Source organism: Myiozetetes cayanensis, unplaced genomic scaffold (genome assembly GCF_022539395.1).
Source record: "Myiozetetes cayanensis isolate MyiCay16 unplaced genomic scaffold, myiCay2020 scf10, whole genome shotgun sequence".
Taxonomy (NCBI): Eukaryota; Metazoa; Chordata; class Aves; order Passeriformes; family Tyrannidae; genus Myiozetetes; species Myiozetetes cayanensis.
Window position 1 is genome coordinate 34,435,811 of NW_026086605.1, and position 16,486 is coordinate 34,452,296.

Here is a 16,486-nt window from a genome sequence, read left to right on the forward strand (position 1 = left end):
TGGGGCTATTGTTTGGAACACAATGCAGGGGAAATCAAGCTCTCCTCTTTTGCAGCCAGACGAGCAGCCCCCTAATCACGGGTGACCAGAGCGGATTTGCATGTTAAAAGGAGTGGCTAGGGGCACTTAAAAAGAGGAGGAAACATATTCATCAAGGCCAGCTTTATCCATATGAATATTATTATTCCCGGGGACAATATGCCCCAGACCCCTCAGTGCAACCCATCGTCTACTCCTTTGCTGCCTCTCCCTGTTAATGGTTAATTTCTAAGGCTCTGTGTCAGGACATTGATACCTTCAGTGGCTCTGGGAAGGAATTTGAGAAGGGAGTTGTTGGAGCATGTTGGGTGCAGTGGTGGAAGCAGTGCCCTGGAAGCCTCAGGAGGAAGGCTGTGGATGCCCTGGAGCTGTTCCCAGCTGGTGATGGCTTGGGGGAGGCAGGTGGCCCAAAAGAGGGGGTGGGAGATGCTCTAATTGTGTCTGAGAAGGTGTTTTGGGAGTGCTCAGGAAGCAAACACTCACCACAGCCTCCCATGAAGGACTTCTCCATCCCAACACACACCCGCCCTGAGCTGACAAGATTCTGGTTCCTGAGCAGTTCAAATGCACAAGCCAGGATTAAGTTGCTGTGCATGTGGCACAGAGTCAAGGGTTTACATGGCAGCAGGGCAGATCATGGTTCAGCATGCCAGAAAATGAGCAGCTGTAAGGAAAAGGGCAGCAAAATTCTGGGACAAATGGGCTGGGGAGGATGTGGTGTCTCTATCACTAGAAGGCTCTAAGGATGGGAATGATTTAGGTGTAGCAGGGAGACAGGTTTCTTTTTTTGAGGTCCCTTCTAGCTCTATCTTTTATGCTTCTATGACTGCTGATCACCAAAAAAACTTGAAGGCGCTTTAAAAAATAATCCTCAGGCCGTGCCCTGCGAGGCTTTCTATAGCAGCTTGATTTAGAGGAGGGAAAAAAAGAAAGGAAATGAAAAACCTAGGATGGAGCTGCGACCTGTCGCACCTCGGCAGAAGCGACACTGATGAAAGGGAAGCAGAGTTTTGCTGGAGCCTGAGGTGAGCTCAGGTGTCAGAGCATCCCTGCGGTGCTGCATGGCTGGATCCAAGGGCAGGAAGCACGAGGGATGTGCGTGGGATGAGAGTCCAGAGCCTGGATTCATCAGTGTGGGTTGCAGAATGTGCCCTGGGTTCCTTGCTCTGTCTGACTAAGCTCCTGCAAAATCCTGCTACCTGCCCTTAGGGCGGGGAAATTCAGAGGCTTTTGTTCTTTGCTGGTGTCATTAAACTGGCTAAATCAGATCTCCCAGCGTGGAGCCCTGGTTCCTCATGTTTTCTAGTGGATGTGGTGACCGGGACAGCCTTTGATTCCCTGCAAACTTTGTGGTTCCCAAGAAACCTGAGAACGGCTCCGTTTTGTTGCTCATCTTTGACCGAGGTTTTTCTGGGAAGCAGTGCCCCATCCTCTGAGCTCTGCCTCTCCTCATGCCTCCTCTCCTTCTTCTCAGCACTTCACGATACTTCTCTGTAAGCTGAGGACGAATAATTTAGTGTGGAAGAAGTTAACAATAAAGCACAGAGACTTGGGGAGAGGTTTGCAGAAATAATCCGTATTATCCCAACTGGCCATAACCAGCCGCTGCCAGGCCTCGCTCCTGACCTTTGCTGTCTTCCCTTTTGAGGTTTAGCTCCTTGTCACCCCTTCCCGTGGCTGTGACTGTGTCACAAGCAGGGGGACATGCCCAAGGTGTCATGATCCATCTGTACCTGCAGCCTGGGGCCCCGGCAGAGCCTTTTCTCGTGTCTGTCTGCGCTTTTGCCTTTGGAAAGAGACAAGAATATGCATTTTAAGATTTGCATAGGAACATGCAGCTGTTCCACCAAAAATGGATAATTGTTCTCCCCGCTGTGAAGTTAAACAATAAGAAGTGCCAAACTGCACTTGCCATTGCTGATTTTGTGCACTCAGCTGCATATTTTATGCATGTAGATTAGTTCCAGATTTATGACGACGTAACTGTTCATGCCTGTGTTAATCGGGCCAGGTTGTAGTTGCTGTGGAAACTACAACTTTTAACATTAAGTTCTGTGTTGCATTTAATGCCTTTTTTTATTATTATTATTGTTTCTGAAGCTTTCCTGCACTTAATGCCTTGTGGTGAAAATCCTGAGGGAATCCGCGTCAAAAATAAAAACGCCTTTGGGCAGAAAACAAGTTTCAGCAAAGAGAGCAATTTTTCTGGAAAGTTGGGATGCCTGGGAAAATACGGGTTTGTGATAGAGTGCCGTCTTGACCGCAGCTGTATAACTGTTATTATAAGTGTGTAACAACTATTACAGCTCCTGCAATACTGTCATAAAGAAGGCATCTGTATAACTTCTAAACGTCCTGAAAATACAGGACTGAAGTTGTCGGGTCTCCAGGAATTCCCTGTGGCGGGCGGAGGAAATTGCTGGTGTGCGTTTTGGTGGGGACACGGGCAGGCGTGCGGTGTTACTGACGCTCATTGTGCCTTTCCAGAACACCCCGGTGGGCACTCCGATCTTCATCGTGAACGCCACGGACCCGGACCAGGGGGCCGGGGGCAGCGTGCTGTACTCCTTCCAGCCCCCTTCCAACTTCTTCGCCATCGACAGCGGCCGGGGCATCGTGTCGGTGATCCGGGAGCTGGACTACGAGGTGACTCAGGCCTACCAGCTCCAGGTGAACGCCACGGTGAGTCCCCCTCTGGCTGCTGCAGGGCTGGAGGTGCTGTCTGCGGGGGCTGCAACGGGGAAGGAGCTGTTGCTCGTTTATTTTATTGCCCTGCTCTGGCACCTTCTTGGGCACGTCCAGTGTTTTCTACTTAGCAAGATGTTGTAGCAGTGCAGTACCTGGGTGGTTTCAAATCAGCTGCCCCTCTCCAACAGCATCTCAGACATGTCAGGGGCTTCTGCATGAAGGGGAGCAGCTCCCTTGGTGATGAAACCCAGTACAAGCCATACAGACCATTCATAGAATCACAGAATGGTTTGAGTTGGAAGGGACCTTAAAGCCCATCTCATTCCACCTCCCTGACATGGGCAGGGACACCTTCCTCTAGATCAGATTGCCCAGAGCCCCATCCAACTTGGCCCTGGACACTTCCAGGGATGGAGCAGCCACAACTTCTCTGGGCAACCTGAGCCAGGGCCTCACCACCCTCCCAGGGAAGGATTTCTTTGGTACATTGAATCCTCTGGGCTCATTCCTTGTACATCATGGTTTATTCACCTGTATGAAGCTTAGACATCAAGAGTTAAAATTTTGGTGGACAGAGGAGAAAGCAAGGTCTTAATTGTAATCAGCACCATCATACTGGGAGGTGACCCTTGGGACATGCATCCACCGTGGTAAATTCATGCCCCATAGGAATGGGAAACTTCTTCCCTGGTGTTAAATCTAGTGAGAGCTTTGAGGATGTGGAGCAGCACACAAGCAGGGCCTCTGGCTGGTGGCTCCTTCCCATCTGAGATGCAACAGAAGAAGGTGAGATTCAGCTCTACAACACATCTGACCAACTCTAAACTCAGGAGGGGGGGGAACCCTCTGTGACCCCTGCAGGCAGCTGGCTAGAACTCTTGAAGCATGTGATTTAATCAAGATCATTGTCTTGATGCAGAACCACAAATGTCAGGAGGACGTGGGAGGGCTGTGCAGGGTTGCTTTGCTCTTCACGGTGCCAAGACTGGGCACTCGCAGACTGCAGGGCCACAGGCAAACACTGCAACCTTTCAGCCCAAGCCCTGCATGTTCCAGGCTGTGGAATTCTCCCCCAGAAGCTTGTTCTTTTTCTGAAACACACCTCATTTTATTTTTAATATTCCAGTGGTAAGCGAGCCTCTCTTTGTTTCCTTGTCGGTGTCTGTTGCTGGCACACTTTCCTGGGATGTGCTGTTGAACTGTCTGGCAGGTTAGAAAATGTGGGACCAAACATCATCCCTGATGGAAAAGGGACTTTCTTCCATGAGTCTTAATTTCCTCAAGGATGATCCATTTAGCCCCATATCCCAGGTGCAGTTACCAGCAAGGATAAAATGGGGGTATGTCTGGTACTTCAGAGAATCACAGAATGGTTTGGATTGCAAGGGATCTTAAAGCTCAATTCATTCCACTCCCCTACTATGGGTAGGGACACCTTCCACTAGACCAGGTTGCTCCAAGCCCTGTCCAACCAGGCTTTGAATGCTCCCAGGTGTGGGGCAACCACAGCTTCCCCGGCAATCTGTTACTTGCTCTATGTGCCCATGGCACATAGTGATTTCCAGCTCAGGGAAAAAGGACTTAAATATTAAGTCTGTGAACTGGGCTGAATGGCAGCTGTGGGAATGTCTCCTTGGTTTGGTCAGTTCTAGTAATCCCCAGAAGAGAAGTGATGAGAAACCCCGGGGCAAAGCTGTGCCAGGGGAGAGGGATGAGAGTCGCACCAGCATAGCAGGAGCTGGAAGAGCAAATGCAGTCTCTTGTCTGCCTGATGAAGAGTTTGCATGGTCCAGAAGTGGGAACTGGGCTGATGGTGAATTCAGGGTGGCTGCAAGGAGAGCTGGGGAGCTCAGGTGCAAGGCAGGAGTCGTTTCACACCAGGGAGGGAGGCAGCGAGGGCAGACAGAGGCAGGAGAGATGGTCAGTGAGGGAACTGGAAGTGTGCTCGCTTCTTCGGTGATCTGTGATGCCTCAAACAAAATTTCAGAGGTGAAGAGGAGGGGAAAGAAAATTATCTGAAGAAACAAAGGACTTCAACCTGATAACACTAACAGCAGAGTGGAGTCAGAAATAAGCCTCCATCCGGGCCCTGAACGCTGAGGCCCGCGGGTTAAGAGGATAATGTACAAACTGTGTTGTTGAATACGGTTTAAATTAACATTAATCTTCTGGCAATCAGCCTTTGCTGCTGCTCAGAGCCGCTTTGCAGGAGTGTGTGGTAACCTCTAATGGTTGCTTTCCAGCACAGTGCTTGATTGGGGGTAAGGAGAGATTGATTTCCTTCCCTTCATGTGCTCTCCCTTTGTTCCTGCGCTTTTAGCAAAGGGCTGTGGGCATTGGGGCCACTTTTGAGCACTCATGGGATGAGTCTTCAGCAAGAAAAGCACTGGCAGCAGGGCACTGCCAGGAGAAGCTGGTGGCAATGCCTACTGCTGTGGGATTGGCTGCTGGGAAAGGCTCTTGCTTTGGGAAAGTGCTTGAGGCTCCATCCTGGTGGGATGTGATGGGGTGAAAGGGAGATGATCATAGAATCATGGAATGGATTGGGTTGGAAGGAACATTTAAAAGTCATTTAGTCCAAACCCTTGCCATGGGCAGGGATATCTTCCACTATCCCAGGTTGCTCCAAGCCTCATCCAACCTGGCCTTGAACACTTCCAGGGATGGGGCAGCCACAGCTTCTCTGGGCAACCTGTGCCAGGGCCTCCCCACCCTCACTGGCAAAAATTTCTTCGTACTGTCTAATCTAATCCAATCTTCCTAATATTCCATCTAACCCTGCCCTCTGGCAGTGGGAAACCATGCTCCCTTCTCCTGTTCCTCCAGGCCCTTGTCCTAAGTCCCTCTCCAGCCCTCTTGGAGCCTCTTTAGGCACTGGAAGGGGATTTAAGGTGTCCCCAGAGCCTTCTCTTCTCCAGGTGAACAGCCCCAGCTCTCCCAGCCTGGCTACACAGCACAGGGGCTCCAGCCCTTAGAGCATCTTTGTGGCCTCCTCTTGACTCCCTTCAGCAGGTGCAGGTCCTTCTGGTGCTGGGTGGTCCCAGAGCCCCAGGGTACTGATGGTCCTGCTCGGAGCATTGCATTGTTCAAGGGCCACCACTGGTCCTTCTGAGATCTCTGCTTGCTTGTGACCTGCTTGGCAGAGCAGGGAGGATGGCCACCTCGATCCTGCCAGTCCCCAAGCAAGGTAGGAGGGGAGAGGTTTGCAGCAGCCCAGGAGAAAGGATGTTGTTATTGTGGGGGTGAATCCTGCGGCCCAGGGTTTCCACTCTGCCTTCGGTGTGAGAGCCCGGGCATCCTACAAACCCAGGAGCAGCACTGGGTGTATGTACCCTCTGCCAGAGCTTGGAGCAGCAAATACAGAAGAGAATAAAGCTGCTATCCAAGGCAGCCCATGGGGTTTGGAAGAGCAGTTGGGAACACGAGGGAACTGTTGGACTTGGGCCATGTTCCAGCTGATGGAGCCCAGGCTGTGCTGAGGCGTCAGCACTGGTGAGTATGGGACACTGCTATGATGTGCTGGTGTGAGACACTGCTGGCAGCCACCCCTGGGGCTCACCACACAGAGGTACCCTGGGCTGTGTCTGTTTTAGGAGGGGATTTATGTTTTGAAGTATATTTTGAACAGTGTTGCTGCGTTTTCACTCAAAATGTGATGAAAACTAAATTGGTGTTTGCTTTATTTTAAAGGGCTGATGCTGGAATGAAATGCATATTGTGTTTCAGCTTAGAGGGAGGCGCAGTGGACAATAATTCCAGCAGGTAGCTTGAAAAAAGAGATGATTACCTGCACTATTCAGATATTCTGGCCTGACTACAGCTGCAGGAGACTTAATGCTGCTGAATAATTCTGTGTTTGTGATAGAAATCCTTTCTCTCTCCTCCCCGCCCCTCATTTTTTCAAGGACCAAGATAAAAACAAGCCGCTGTCTACTCTGGCCAACCTGGCCATCACCATCACGGACGTGCAGGACATGGACCCCATCTTCATCAACCTGCCCTACAGCACCAACATCTACGAGAACTCGCCTCCGGTAAGGGCTGGGCTTCGCTCTGACAGGCAGGACCACGGGGTTTCTTTCTGAAACAACGTTGTTTCCAGCCAGCTCCAAAACATTTTGCCTAAGCAAGGGGGGTTTAGGAAGGCTGAACCCCAAGCCAAATATTTTCCTGAGCTTTTTTTTCTGTAGTATTACAAAGGCTGTTCGTAGCAGCCGGTCACCCCGTTTCCCTCCCCACGGTCTATCTGCATGCCATTTCCCATAGAGGAATTGAAGGAAAATTTAAACTGCTCCTGAAATGAGGCAGTTTTGAAAATGCCAGAATCATCAGCCATTTCAGCACTTTGAGTCTTTTCCCCCAGGTTTTGCCAAATTGATCCAATCATTTTAGTTCTTCTGAAACTCGGTTTGTCAGCAAACTCGCTGTTTGTGGAAAAACGTCTCCCAGTCACTAAATACAGCAGGGATGGGGTTTTTCTTCCCCCCCACACACACAGCAGACATCAGGGCTTTGGGAGCTGATTGCTCTGCTCCCAGCAAGGGTGCCCAGGACCTTCAGCCCAAGCACCAGCCCTCCCCAGCAGCATCCACCTTCCCGAGGCACAGCTGTGCATCCCATCACTTTGCCTGTAGGGAAAAGTTTTTGTGTATGGATGGAAAAACCTTCTGCCTTAAAACAGTGGCATGGTGTGTGCCCACACCACGTGTGCATCCCGTAACGACTCTGGGATCCCAAATGCCTGATGGCTCAGTTCACACAGTGGAGGAGGGAACTCCTTTTTATTCACTTTGGAGCAAAACCCTGACATGGAGAGTGCTGGATCAGTAGGACTGAGTCCTGCTGTTCCAAATCCTGTGGTCAGACAGCACATTACCCATCTGCTGGCCCAGAGATGGCCAAAAATTGGCTTATTAATGAATTGCTTGCACAAAGTGAAAACTTTGTTGAGATTAGGGTGTGTTTCTGGCGTGGGCAGGGAAATAAAAAAACCCCACAACTTAGATCAGCTTTAACTAGGAGGAAAAAAAGCCTTAGATGTAATTAAAGAAATGGAAGATCCACGAGTATAAAAAATTGTAGACAGCATTACCTTCATGGAGTGACCTGGTATCCAGGAAAGGGGATCCCCTTCAAATAAAAATAATATATTTTTAAGGCTCAAAGATCTCTTTGTGTTGATGCACCGACAAGTTATTCCCGGAACATACACTGTTTGCAGTAGGGAAAGCAGCAAATAACAGCAGTGTAACCCTGATGTAGGAAGTGAAGGAAGGAGTGCTCACCAGGCAGCACTTTTCTGGCAGGTTTAGAGATTTTAATTTCTCTCTGGCAACGTGCAATGAATGAGGTGTCCAAGATGGATAGGTGACACCAGAGACACGGTGAGGAGGAAGATTTCAGAATGTTGAGGGCTGCTTTGAGTGGTATCACTCTCTGGTTTGGACCAGCCTTCCCGGAAGAAACTCCCCTGCTGAAACCAGGGTGTGGGGTTTTAACACAAAAGTCATTTAGGCTGGAAAAGACCTCGAAGATCATCAAGTCCAACTGTTAACTATGTGCAGATTTTGTCTACCCCTGGAAGTCTCATCAGCTCTGCCTCAAGGGAGCCTGTTGCATGCATGGAGTGAGAGAACATCTTGGTTATCAAAATGATAACAACAAATTTGGATGAGGAGTCTGGGCTTGGCCGGCAGCTGTCCAAAACCAGGCCTGCAGGTCAAGCCAACAGGCTGCAGTGCATTTTTGGGTGATGTTTACCCTGACATTGGACTCAGCAGGTCAAAATGTGCTCGAGCTCTTCCATCCCAGCCCCAGCTCTACGGAGCAGGGCCTCACCGCTGCTCCACCCGCCCACTCCCTGTCTCTCTTGCCTCTCTTTTTATCTGTGGTGCACAGCGTGTCTGTGTTCCTCTATCAGTGTATCAGGCCGAGAATACCTCATCTAAAGTGTATACATTACCTAATAAAATCCTTCTTATTTGGGATTATTGCATCAAATTTTAATTTCCTCACTCGAGTAACAGCATGTCAGCCAGCCCGGCAGTGAAGAGCCGATAGAAGGTGAAAAGAGTGGATAAACTGCAGCAAATTACCGCAAACAGATCTCTATCAGCCCTTTGACTGGAATTGACTGGAATTAAGAAGTGAGAAATGGGATTTTTTTTGCCGTGGCAGCTTTCTGAAGCCCTCCCCCCTCCTCCTCCTCCTGCTGCAACGCTGGGCTGCGCTTCGCCTTTCAAGTCCCTAATCCTGTAAGAGAAGAAGAAGAAAAAGGGGTGGAGGGGCACGAGAGGGGAGAGAAGTGCTGTTGTAGCTCTCATTTTTCTCAGGCCGGGATCTGGAAGCATAATTTAGAAGTGTTTTGGGCAGGTGCTTATTCTGACACTGAGAATAAAGCAGTTTCTTATCGGGCAAAGGAAGAGGACACAGCGGGGAGAGACTCCGCTGTCCCTGGAGGTGTTGTATCTTCTTTCTTGATGTTGTTTATCATCCCAGCATGGCTCAGACATCTCTCCCAGGGCACCTGAGTGCACCAAAGCTGCCTGCAGCTGTGGCAAAGCTCGGCGGCGTGTTTTTCATCCTCGAGAGTGTTTTTTTGGGTGGCTGTCCTCACCGCATCTGTGCGCTGGTTGATGCTGAATGTCACTGAAAGGCTTGTCAAGCCCCGGAACAGGTTGCCCAGGGAAGCAGTGGAGTCACCATGCCTGCAGGGACTTAAAAAGACACGTGGATGTGGCACTTGGGGACGTGGTTTAGTGGTGGCCTTGGCAGTGCAGGGGGAACAGCTGGACTCGGTGATCTCAGAGGGCTTTTTCAACTCAAAGGGTTCTGTGATTCCATGTCCCCTGCTTTTGCACCTCAGCTGGGGCACGGTCCAGGCAGCACCACAGCTTCACTTTGGGGGAGAGAGAGGAGAAATCCACTGCCTTGAAGACAAGCTGATGCCTGTGAACATGTGCTTCATCCCACAGGGAGCCATGTGAAGGTGAGAGTGGAGGCAGATCCTGTTGGCACTTGGTCCCAAGCCCAGCAGTTGTATTCCCTTGTTGATAGGATGGTACAGCTGTGTGTCAGATATCATTAAAACAGTTTTAATTCTTCAGCACCATCCCCCTCCTCCTCGGAAACTCCTTGGGTTGAAGAAATAATGTAGAATCGGTGCTATTTTTGCCCTAGAGTCTCAATAGCTCCGAGTTAATTCTTTCTTACAATATTTCCAGCCCATCAGTGTGAACACTTTATTAAAAGCTCAGGGTTTTATTAAAAAAGGATTGATTTACCCCTGCCCCTCTTCAAAAAACCCTCAGATTTTGTTTGGATAATGTGCCATTCTTTATTTTCTTTGCCTTTTTTTTAAGCATAGGCTTTCCCAGATTATTACTTTTATAAACCTCCTTCCTCCTTCCCTAGAGGGAGAGGGTTATTCTGTTCTCTCTGTACCGCCAGCCAAACCCTCTCCCTGCAACCACCGTTGTCTGCAGTAGGTAGGTGAGTTGTGACTTGTTTTAAGAAAAATCAGGAATATTTGGGACTTCCCAGGAGCTGCAGGTTCATGCCACAAATACCTCAGGGCAGAGCTATTGGCACTGGAAGTCAGCCTGGGATTTCTGTGAGTAAGCAGAAGACACCAAGACATGGACAGTGAAAGGAATAGTGATGTGGTCCAGTAGGATTTTGGGAGAGAAAGTGGGAATCGTTGAGGCGTGGTTTGCGAGAGGACGATCTTTGCCATCGTGGTACGGCTGAAATGAGGGGTTTGGTTTGTTTGGGCTGTTTTCCCACTTCCAGCCTCTCCTCTCTGGGTGGTTATGCCTGCTGGTGTGGTGGGCAAAGCACTTCGTGGCCGTCACAGGTACCAAAGCAGTGAGTGTAGCCTGTGTGTAGCACCACATTTTGCGTCACATCCTCTCACTCCAACCCGTGCTGAGTGGGAATGCTTCCTCACCATGAAGGCAGTGATTGCCACCAGTGGCGTGGATAAACGTCGTGCCTACCCTGGGGCACTTGTCCAGCGCCTTCCCCAGAAGGATCAAGGTTGCTCCCAAACACTGTGGATGCTCAGGGAGGGATCATCCATCCCCAGGAACTGGCATCTGCCAGGCTTGTGGATACTGGAAGGGTCTTGTGAAGGACCTGTGAGGATGGATGGAAACCAGGTGGGATGTGAAGAGGTGCCCAGATCCCCGCCCTCGCCATGGTTCCAGGGAACAGCATCCATGAACAGCAGGGAGCTCAGCACCACTCCAGCATGTGTTTCTTGGTCTCTGGTGACGTGTGGCTCATCCCCAGGAGGGGCTGGTGAAGAGGCTTGTGGAGAAGGAGGGGAAACACGGGGCTGTGAGGAGAACAGGGGGAGACCCAACGTCGAACGCCAGCAGCCTGATAGCCATCATCACAAGCTTACCAAGGACAGGATGAACCTCAGCATGGCCTCTCATAGCCCTCGTTCCTGGGATCAAATGTCTGGATAATTTCTTCCCTGTGGGCATCTCCATGGCACGCGCTGCTGAGATATCCGAATGAGATTCCCCCTCCACCCCTCCCAAACTTTCCCTGCTGCCACATCCACGCTCATCCTTTTATCTCTCCCAACAGCTCTTCTTCCCCCTGGCTCCTGCAGGAGGGGCCTCTCCTGCAGATAAGGCAGCCCATTGCTATTCCCCAGCCATGGCAGGAGCCCTGCCCTCTCCTGCAGCTCCTTTCCTCTGTCCTGCGTGCACAGCGGGACACAATTCCCATTCCAGGCTGCTCCTGAGCTGTCTGACAGGTAATGAGCGAGCTGTCAGACAGGCCCAGTGCCTTCACCCACTTCCCTTCTGTAGAGGAGCTCCTGGTTTGCCAGGGAGCAGAGGGAGCTCAGATCTGCCCTGTGGGGATGGGATATTAAAGCTTGGATGAGGTTTAATTCTGCTGAATATGATTATTATATATAATACAACATAGGCTATATAATACAATACTAGACAATCTAATACAGACTGTATAATATATATAATAGTATAAAATACAATACACAATTTATAATTCAATAATATATATGATATATATTATTCTCTGTATAGAGTATAAATTATAATACAAGCAAGAGTAAAGTGGGACAGAGCACACTGGCTTGCATTGCCCCTTTTTTTTTTTCATCTCTGTTTTCCCCTGCACTCCTTTCCGCATCCCCTGTTCTGCCTTCCCATCTGCTCTTTTCCCAGTTTTCTTTTTATCTGTCCGTGCTCCTTTGGAAAGCACAGTTATTGTCAGTGATTTAGAGGCTCTTCAGGTGGCTGCTGAGCCTCACCAGCCGAGCGCCGCTCCGAGGCCGGTGACCTGGGATTTATGGCTAATGTTCTCGGTTAATAACATGGATTTACTTAAGGACTCTGTTGGAATGCCCTCAGAGATCAGGGAACGGGCAGCCTGCCTGGCCCTGGGAGCCTGCTTTATGGCCAGCAGCGGCATTGAGCCCACAGGGGCACGAACCTGGAAGCCAGGGAAGACGGTGAGTCCCTGTTTTCCACCGGTGATGTTTCTGCCACTTTGGCTTTCCCTTTGGCCTTCCAGCTGATGGATTGAGGGGCAAACACGGGGCTGCCGACCCGCTCTGCTCCCTCGTTACACGTGCAAACCTCTCTGCTGACATTTCCTTTCAGGGGGGGGAAAACATAATAATAATAAAAAAATGTGCTGCTTTCCGCCACTGTTAATAAGCCAGTGAAAACAAGAGCAGCTGAGTTGTAAATTTTTTCACAGTACATTAATTACGGGCGTGCGTGTGTGTTGGTATTCACAGGGGCTCACTGCACTGCGGCGGGGGGAGGTTGACTTACGGAGTTGACACAAGCGGTGTGGTGTTTTTATTTTCAAGAACTAAACAAGAATTTTGGGTCACTTTTATGTGCTTTGGTGGGTTTTTGGGAGGACTCTCAGATCTTTCTGCTGGGCTGCAGAAGCAGTCTGTCCTGCAGGATGGAGGAGGAGTGGGTGAGCTGGCAGCTGCAGAATCTCCTGCCTGTGGGCAATTCCTGATTCTTAGCATCTGTCCAACCCTCCTCCTCCTCCTCCTTGAAGGTGTCAGTTAAAATCTCTGCAGTTCAGTTATGCAGTTGGCCAGTGTGAGCATCCTATGCTGCTTGGGGTGCCTCATTTGAAGAACACAGGGAGAAGGGGACAGGTTGAAACTGGGAAGCCAGCGGTGGATAAAACTATTGTAGTGACCAGTGTTGAAGGTTGTGGTGAGAGGGAATTGTTGCCTTTGGTTCTTGAGGCACTGCAGAGTGAAAATCCCCATGGCAGAGGAGCACATGCTGTTGCCTGCCAGCTGTGAAGCTGTGAGGAGGCTTGTGCTGCACCTTCAGTTTCTCCTTCCTCTTCTTCCTCGAGGACTGATAGCTGTGCTTACCACGTTGACCCTGCTTCAGATATGACTCTGGTCCTCTGGGCAGGGGATGAGCAGCACAGGGATGGAGTCTGGTGGTGCTTGACCAGGGTGTCCCCTTCAGCATCCCCAGCTCCATCCTGGGGTGGGTTAGCAAAGCTCTGCAGCTCACACACGAGCGATGGGTGGTGAGCCTGAACTGCCTCGCGAGGCGGTTGGTGGGACTTTTCCGTGTCCTGGGACAGGATATCCCAAGCACTCACCCTGTGGTAACAGGGGAGGTGCCTTGTCGGGACACCCCAGGGGCTGCAGCAGTGGTGGCTGTGTCCTGTGGTTGTCCAGGGTGGCTGTGACACCTGTCCCTTGTCCCTCCCCAGGGCACCACCGTGCGGATGATCACGGCGATCGACCAGGACAAGGGCCGTCCCCGCGGCATCGGCTACACCATCGTCTCAGGTGAGTCCTGGGGGGCACTGGGGATGGAGGAGCTAACCCCGCAGTAAGGCACATCCCGTACCTGGGAAATCGTGGAATCCTGGGCTGGAAGTGACCTTAAAGATCCTCTCATTGCAACCCACCCGCCGTGACCAGACACACCTTCCGTAGACCAGGTCGCTCAAGGCAAATTTGACAATATTGTCGTGTTGAAACCTTTGGTGTTCCTAATGATGAGCCACAAGAGGCTCAGCTTCACACAGTGCCATGGAGGAGATTTTGTGTTCAGGAGAGAGTGGCGCTGGTTACAGGCTGGATGGCTCCTGGTGGTTTCTGGGGTGTTTCCCAAAAGCTTCAGAAGCTGGGATGCAAGGGCTGGACCCGTGAGGGTGCAGAGGTGGAGAACAAAGCTTAACTAAAGTGATGTTGGGTTTTTGCCTTCTGACAAGCAGATGGATTGATCCTGCCTTTGCAGAGTGGCTCTGAAGGCCAGGAATCCTTCCCAGGGTGGGGGAATGGATTGCTGCAACTGCTGTAGCTGGCTCCCCGTGGATCCTCACTTGGCAGTGCTTGGCTCCTTTGGTTCCTTTGGCTTGGGGACCTCTGCTGACTGCAACTGAGCCAGGAGCAGGGCAAACTGGGCAGGCATTTCCAGATAAAACATAGCTGCTGTAAGGAAAGGCCAGTTTTTGGGGTTGGATGTGACTCATTCACGATGCCTTGAGATCAGTGGTCTCTGCCATACCCCAGGCAGACTCTGATGCTCGTTGGGCTGCACTCACACACTGCTTTGGTGAGGACAGACAGACTACTCAGGATAACCCAGGCATGAGGGACCAGCATGGTGGGTCTGGGTTATAATCCTGTTCCTGGCTTTGCTTTTGAGGGGGGTTCTTCCCAGCAAGAAATGGCAGCAGTGCCTCCCCTCCCTGCTGTGCCACATGCTTGGGTGCTGGCTGGCAGCTCCTCAGAGCTACACGTGTGAAAATAATTTCCCAGTCTCTGTTCCTTAAAGCCCAGCCATTTCAAACCCTCTTTAATCAACCTCAGGGGTCAAGGTGATTTCACCCTGACTTTCAAGTCCACTGATCCTGGCTGCAAGTGTCCATGTCGTTCTGCCTTTGAAGATGCAAGGATTATTTATTCCTCTAATACCCTCTTCAATTTACTCGAGAGATTCTCCCAGATTGTGGGTATCAACTGGCCAAAGTGCAGCTGGGACTTTCTTTTGGCTGGTACAGGATCTTTTTCACTGGAGACAGGACTGGAACATCAATCTAATTTTGCAGAGGCTGCTGAATTGTGGTGAGGATGGTAAAATTGCCTGGCTATCCTGGGTGGGCAGTGGGGCAGTGGCAGGGAACCAGAATGCTCTGGGATCTGGGTGGCAGTGGAATGTGGAGAGACATGCAGGCAGATCACTGCGAACAGCCTTGAGCCTGCTTGTGTATGCCAAGGGTTCAGTCCCTGCCCCCAGTCCTGCCTGGTGGGGGGCAGCTCTCGAACCGGAGAATCAGGCAGAACATATCGAAGAGTGATTAAACTACTCTGCACTATTATTTTTTTGCAAAAACATGAGAATTGCAGAGTGTTTTCCTTAACTGACCGGGAGTCCTTCTCCTGTCAGCTCTAGGGTCTTGTAGAGGAGGGGTGGTGGATGGACCTGAGAGTCCAGACATGGGACTGGCATCTAATGTGCTTCCAAAATCCTGCTCACCCAAGGCAGGCCGCTTTTTTTTGGCAGCCAGGTAAAGCCTAATTAATTTCTCATTATCCTCAATCATGACGGTAAAGGTCAGCGAGCAGATTTTTGTGCCTGAGCTGGAAATTTTTTATGGCAATTTTGCAAAAGAAATAAAAAAAAAAACACTAAAAAAAGGCCTAACATGTGGGAACGGGGAAGCAAATTAAATTAGAAACTGACCATAAGCAAAAGTGAAAGTGGCCAGTGGAGGTGGTGATTATACCTGGCTCCTCAGCTGCCTCCCAGGAGGGGAGGTGACAGTGGTGCTGCTCCCATTTCCCTGCAGGGAAGGGCGATGCCTTTCCCTGGCTCTCCCAGGTTTTTGGGCACAGGGTTGGCACCTGCCTGGTCTGATTTTACCCTTTGGGCTTGAATGTACAGCAGTGAGAGAGCTGAGGAGCAAACCCGGCCGTTTATCATTCCTTTGGTGTTAATATCTAAAGCTTTGATATGATTTGGAGGTGGGGTATAAAAATTAATTTGGAATTGCCGCTGTCCTATCCGGCTCCATCCCTTGGGATGTACTGCAGCAGCTCTTATTTATACAGCTATCTCCAGCACAAGGTCCTCCTGCGACAGGAACACAATAAAACTAAAAGATTAACCATAACCACATAAAATAAGACTTAAGATCTAACTTTATGCCTCCAGCTTACAAAGCTGTTAAGGCTGAAATGCTGGAGGAGCGCTGGTCTAGGTGTGCCCTGGCTTTGGCTAGTTGTCCTCTTGGACACCTGGGCCTGCCTGGGTGCACTGGGAATAATTTCCATACCTAATCGGGAAAAGCCATTCAGTTGTTTCTCCCCTCTCCTTCCCATCAGAGTGTTTCAGCCGCAGGGAGATGTACTTTTTTTTGCCCCACACTTTACAAGGAGCAGGCTCACCGCCCTGGAAAAGACTCAGTCGAAGAAGACACGCAAATTAAAAGCTCTCCATTCACACCCCTCCTGCCGACAGGCTGTTCAGTGATGGGGATCCCATCGCTCCAAGGGGTGTTCCTGCTGCTTTTTCCGTGGGTGCAGGCAGCCCGTGGCCAGAGCCCTGTGAAAGCCCTCCCTCCCCAGCTGCTTTGACAGGTTGGAGATGCTCAGCCGCTGAGGTCAGGACTCTGTTTGAAGGACAGATAATTAATCCAGCAAAGTAATCCACAGTTCCTTTTTGGCAGATTTATGGAGATAGCCTCTGTACCGGGGACTCTGCCTCATCATCTT

At 50.5% G+C, this 16,486-nt stretch overlaps 1 protein-coding gene across 1 annotated transcript in view; it reads left to right on the plus strand.

Moving 5' to 3' along the window:
* The window catches only part of CDH23 (cadherin related 23), a 180,299-nt gene that overhangs the window by 70,140 nt on the left and 93,673 nt on the right, over positions 1-16,486 (plus strand). The window contains exons 6-8 of the mRNA XM_050305693.1: positions 2,527-2,721; positions 6,633-6,761; positions 13,474-13,552. Coding sequence (XP_050161650.1) covers positions 2,527-2,721; positions 6,633-6,761; positions 13,474-13,552 — 403 coding nt within the window. The remainder of the gene's footprint in view (positions 1-2,526; positions 2,722-6,632; positions 6,762-13,473; positions 13,553-16,486) is intronic.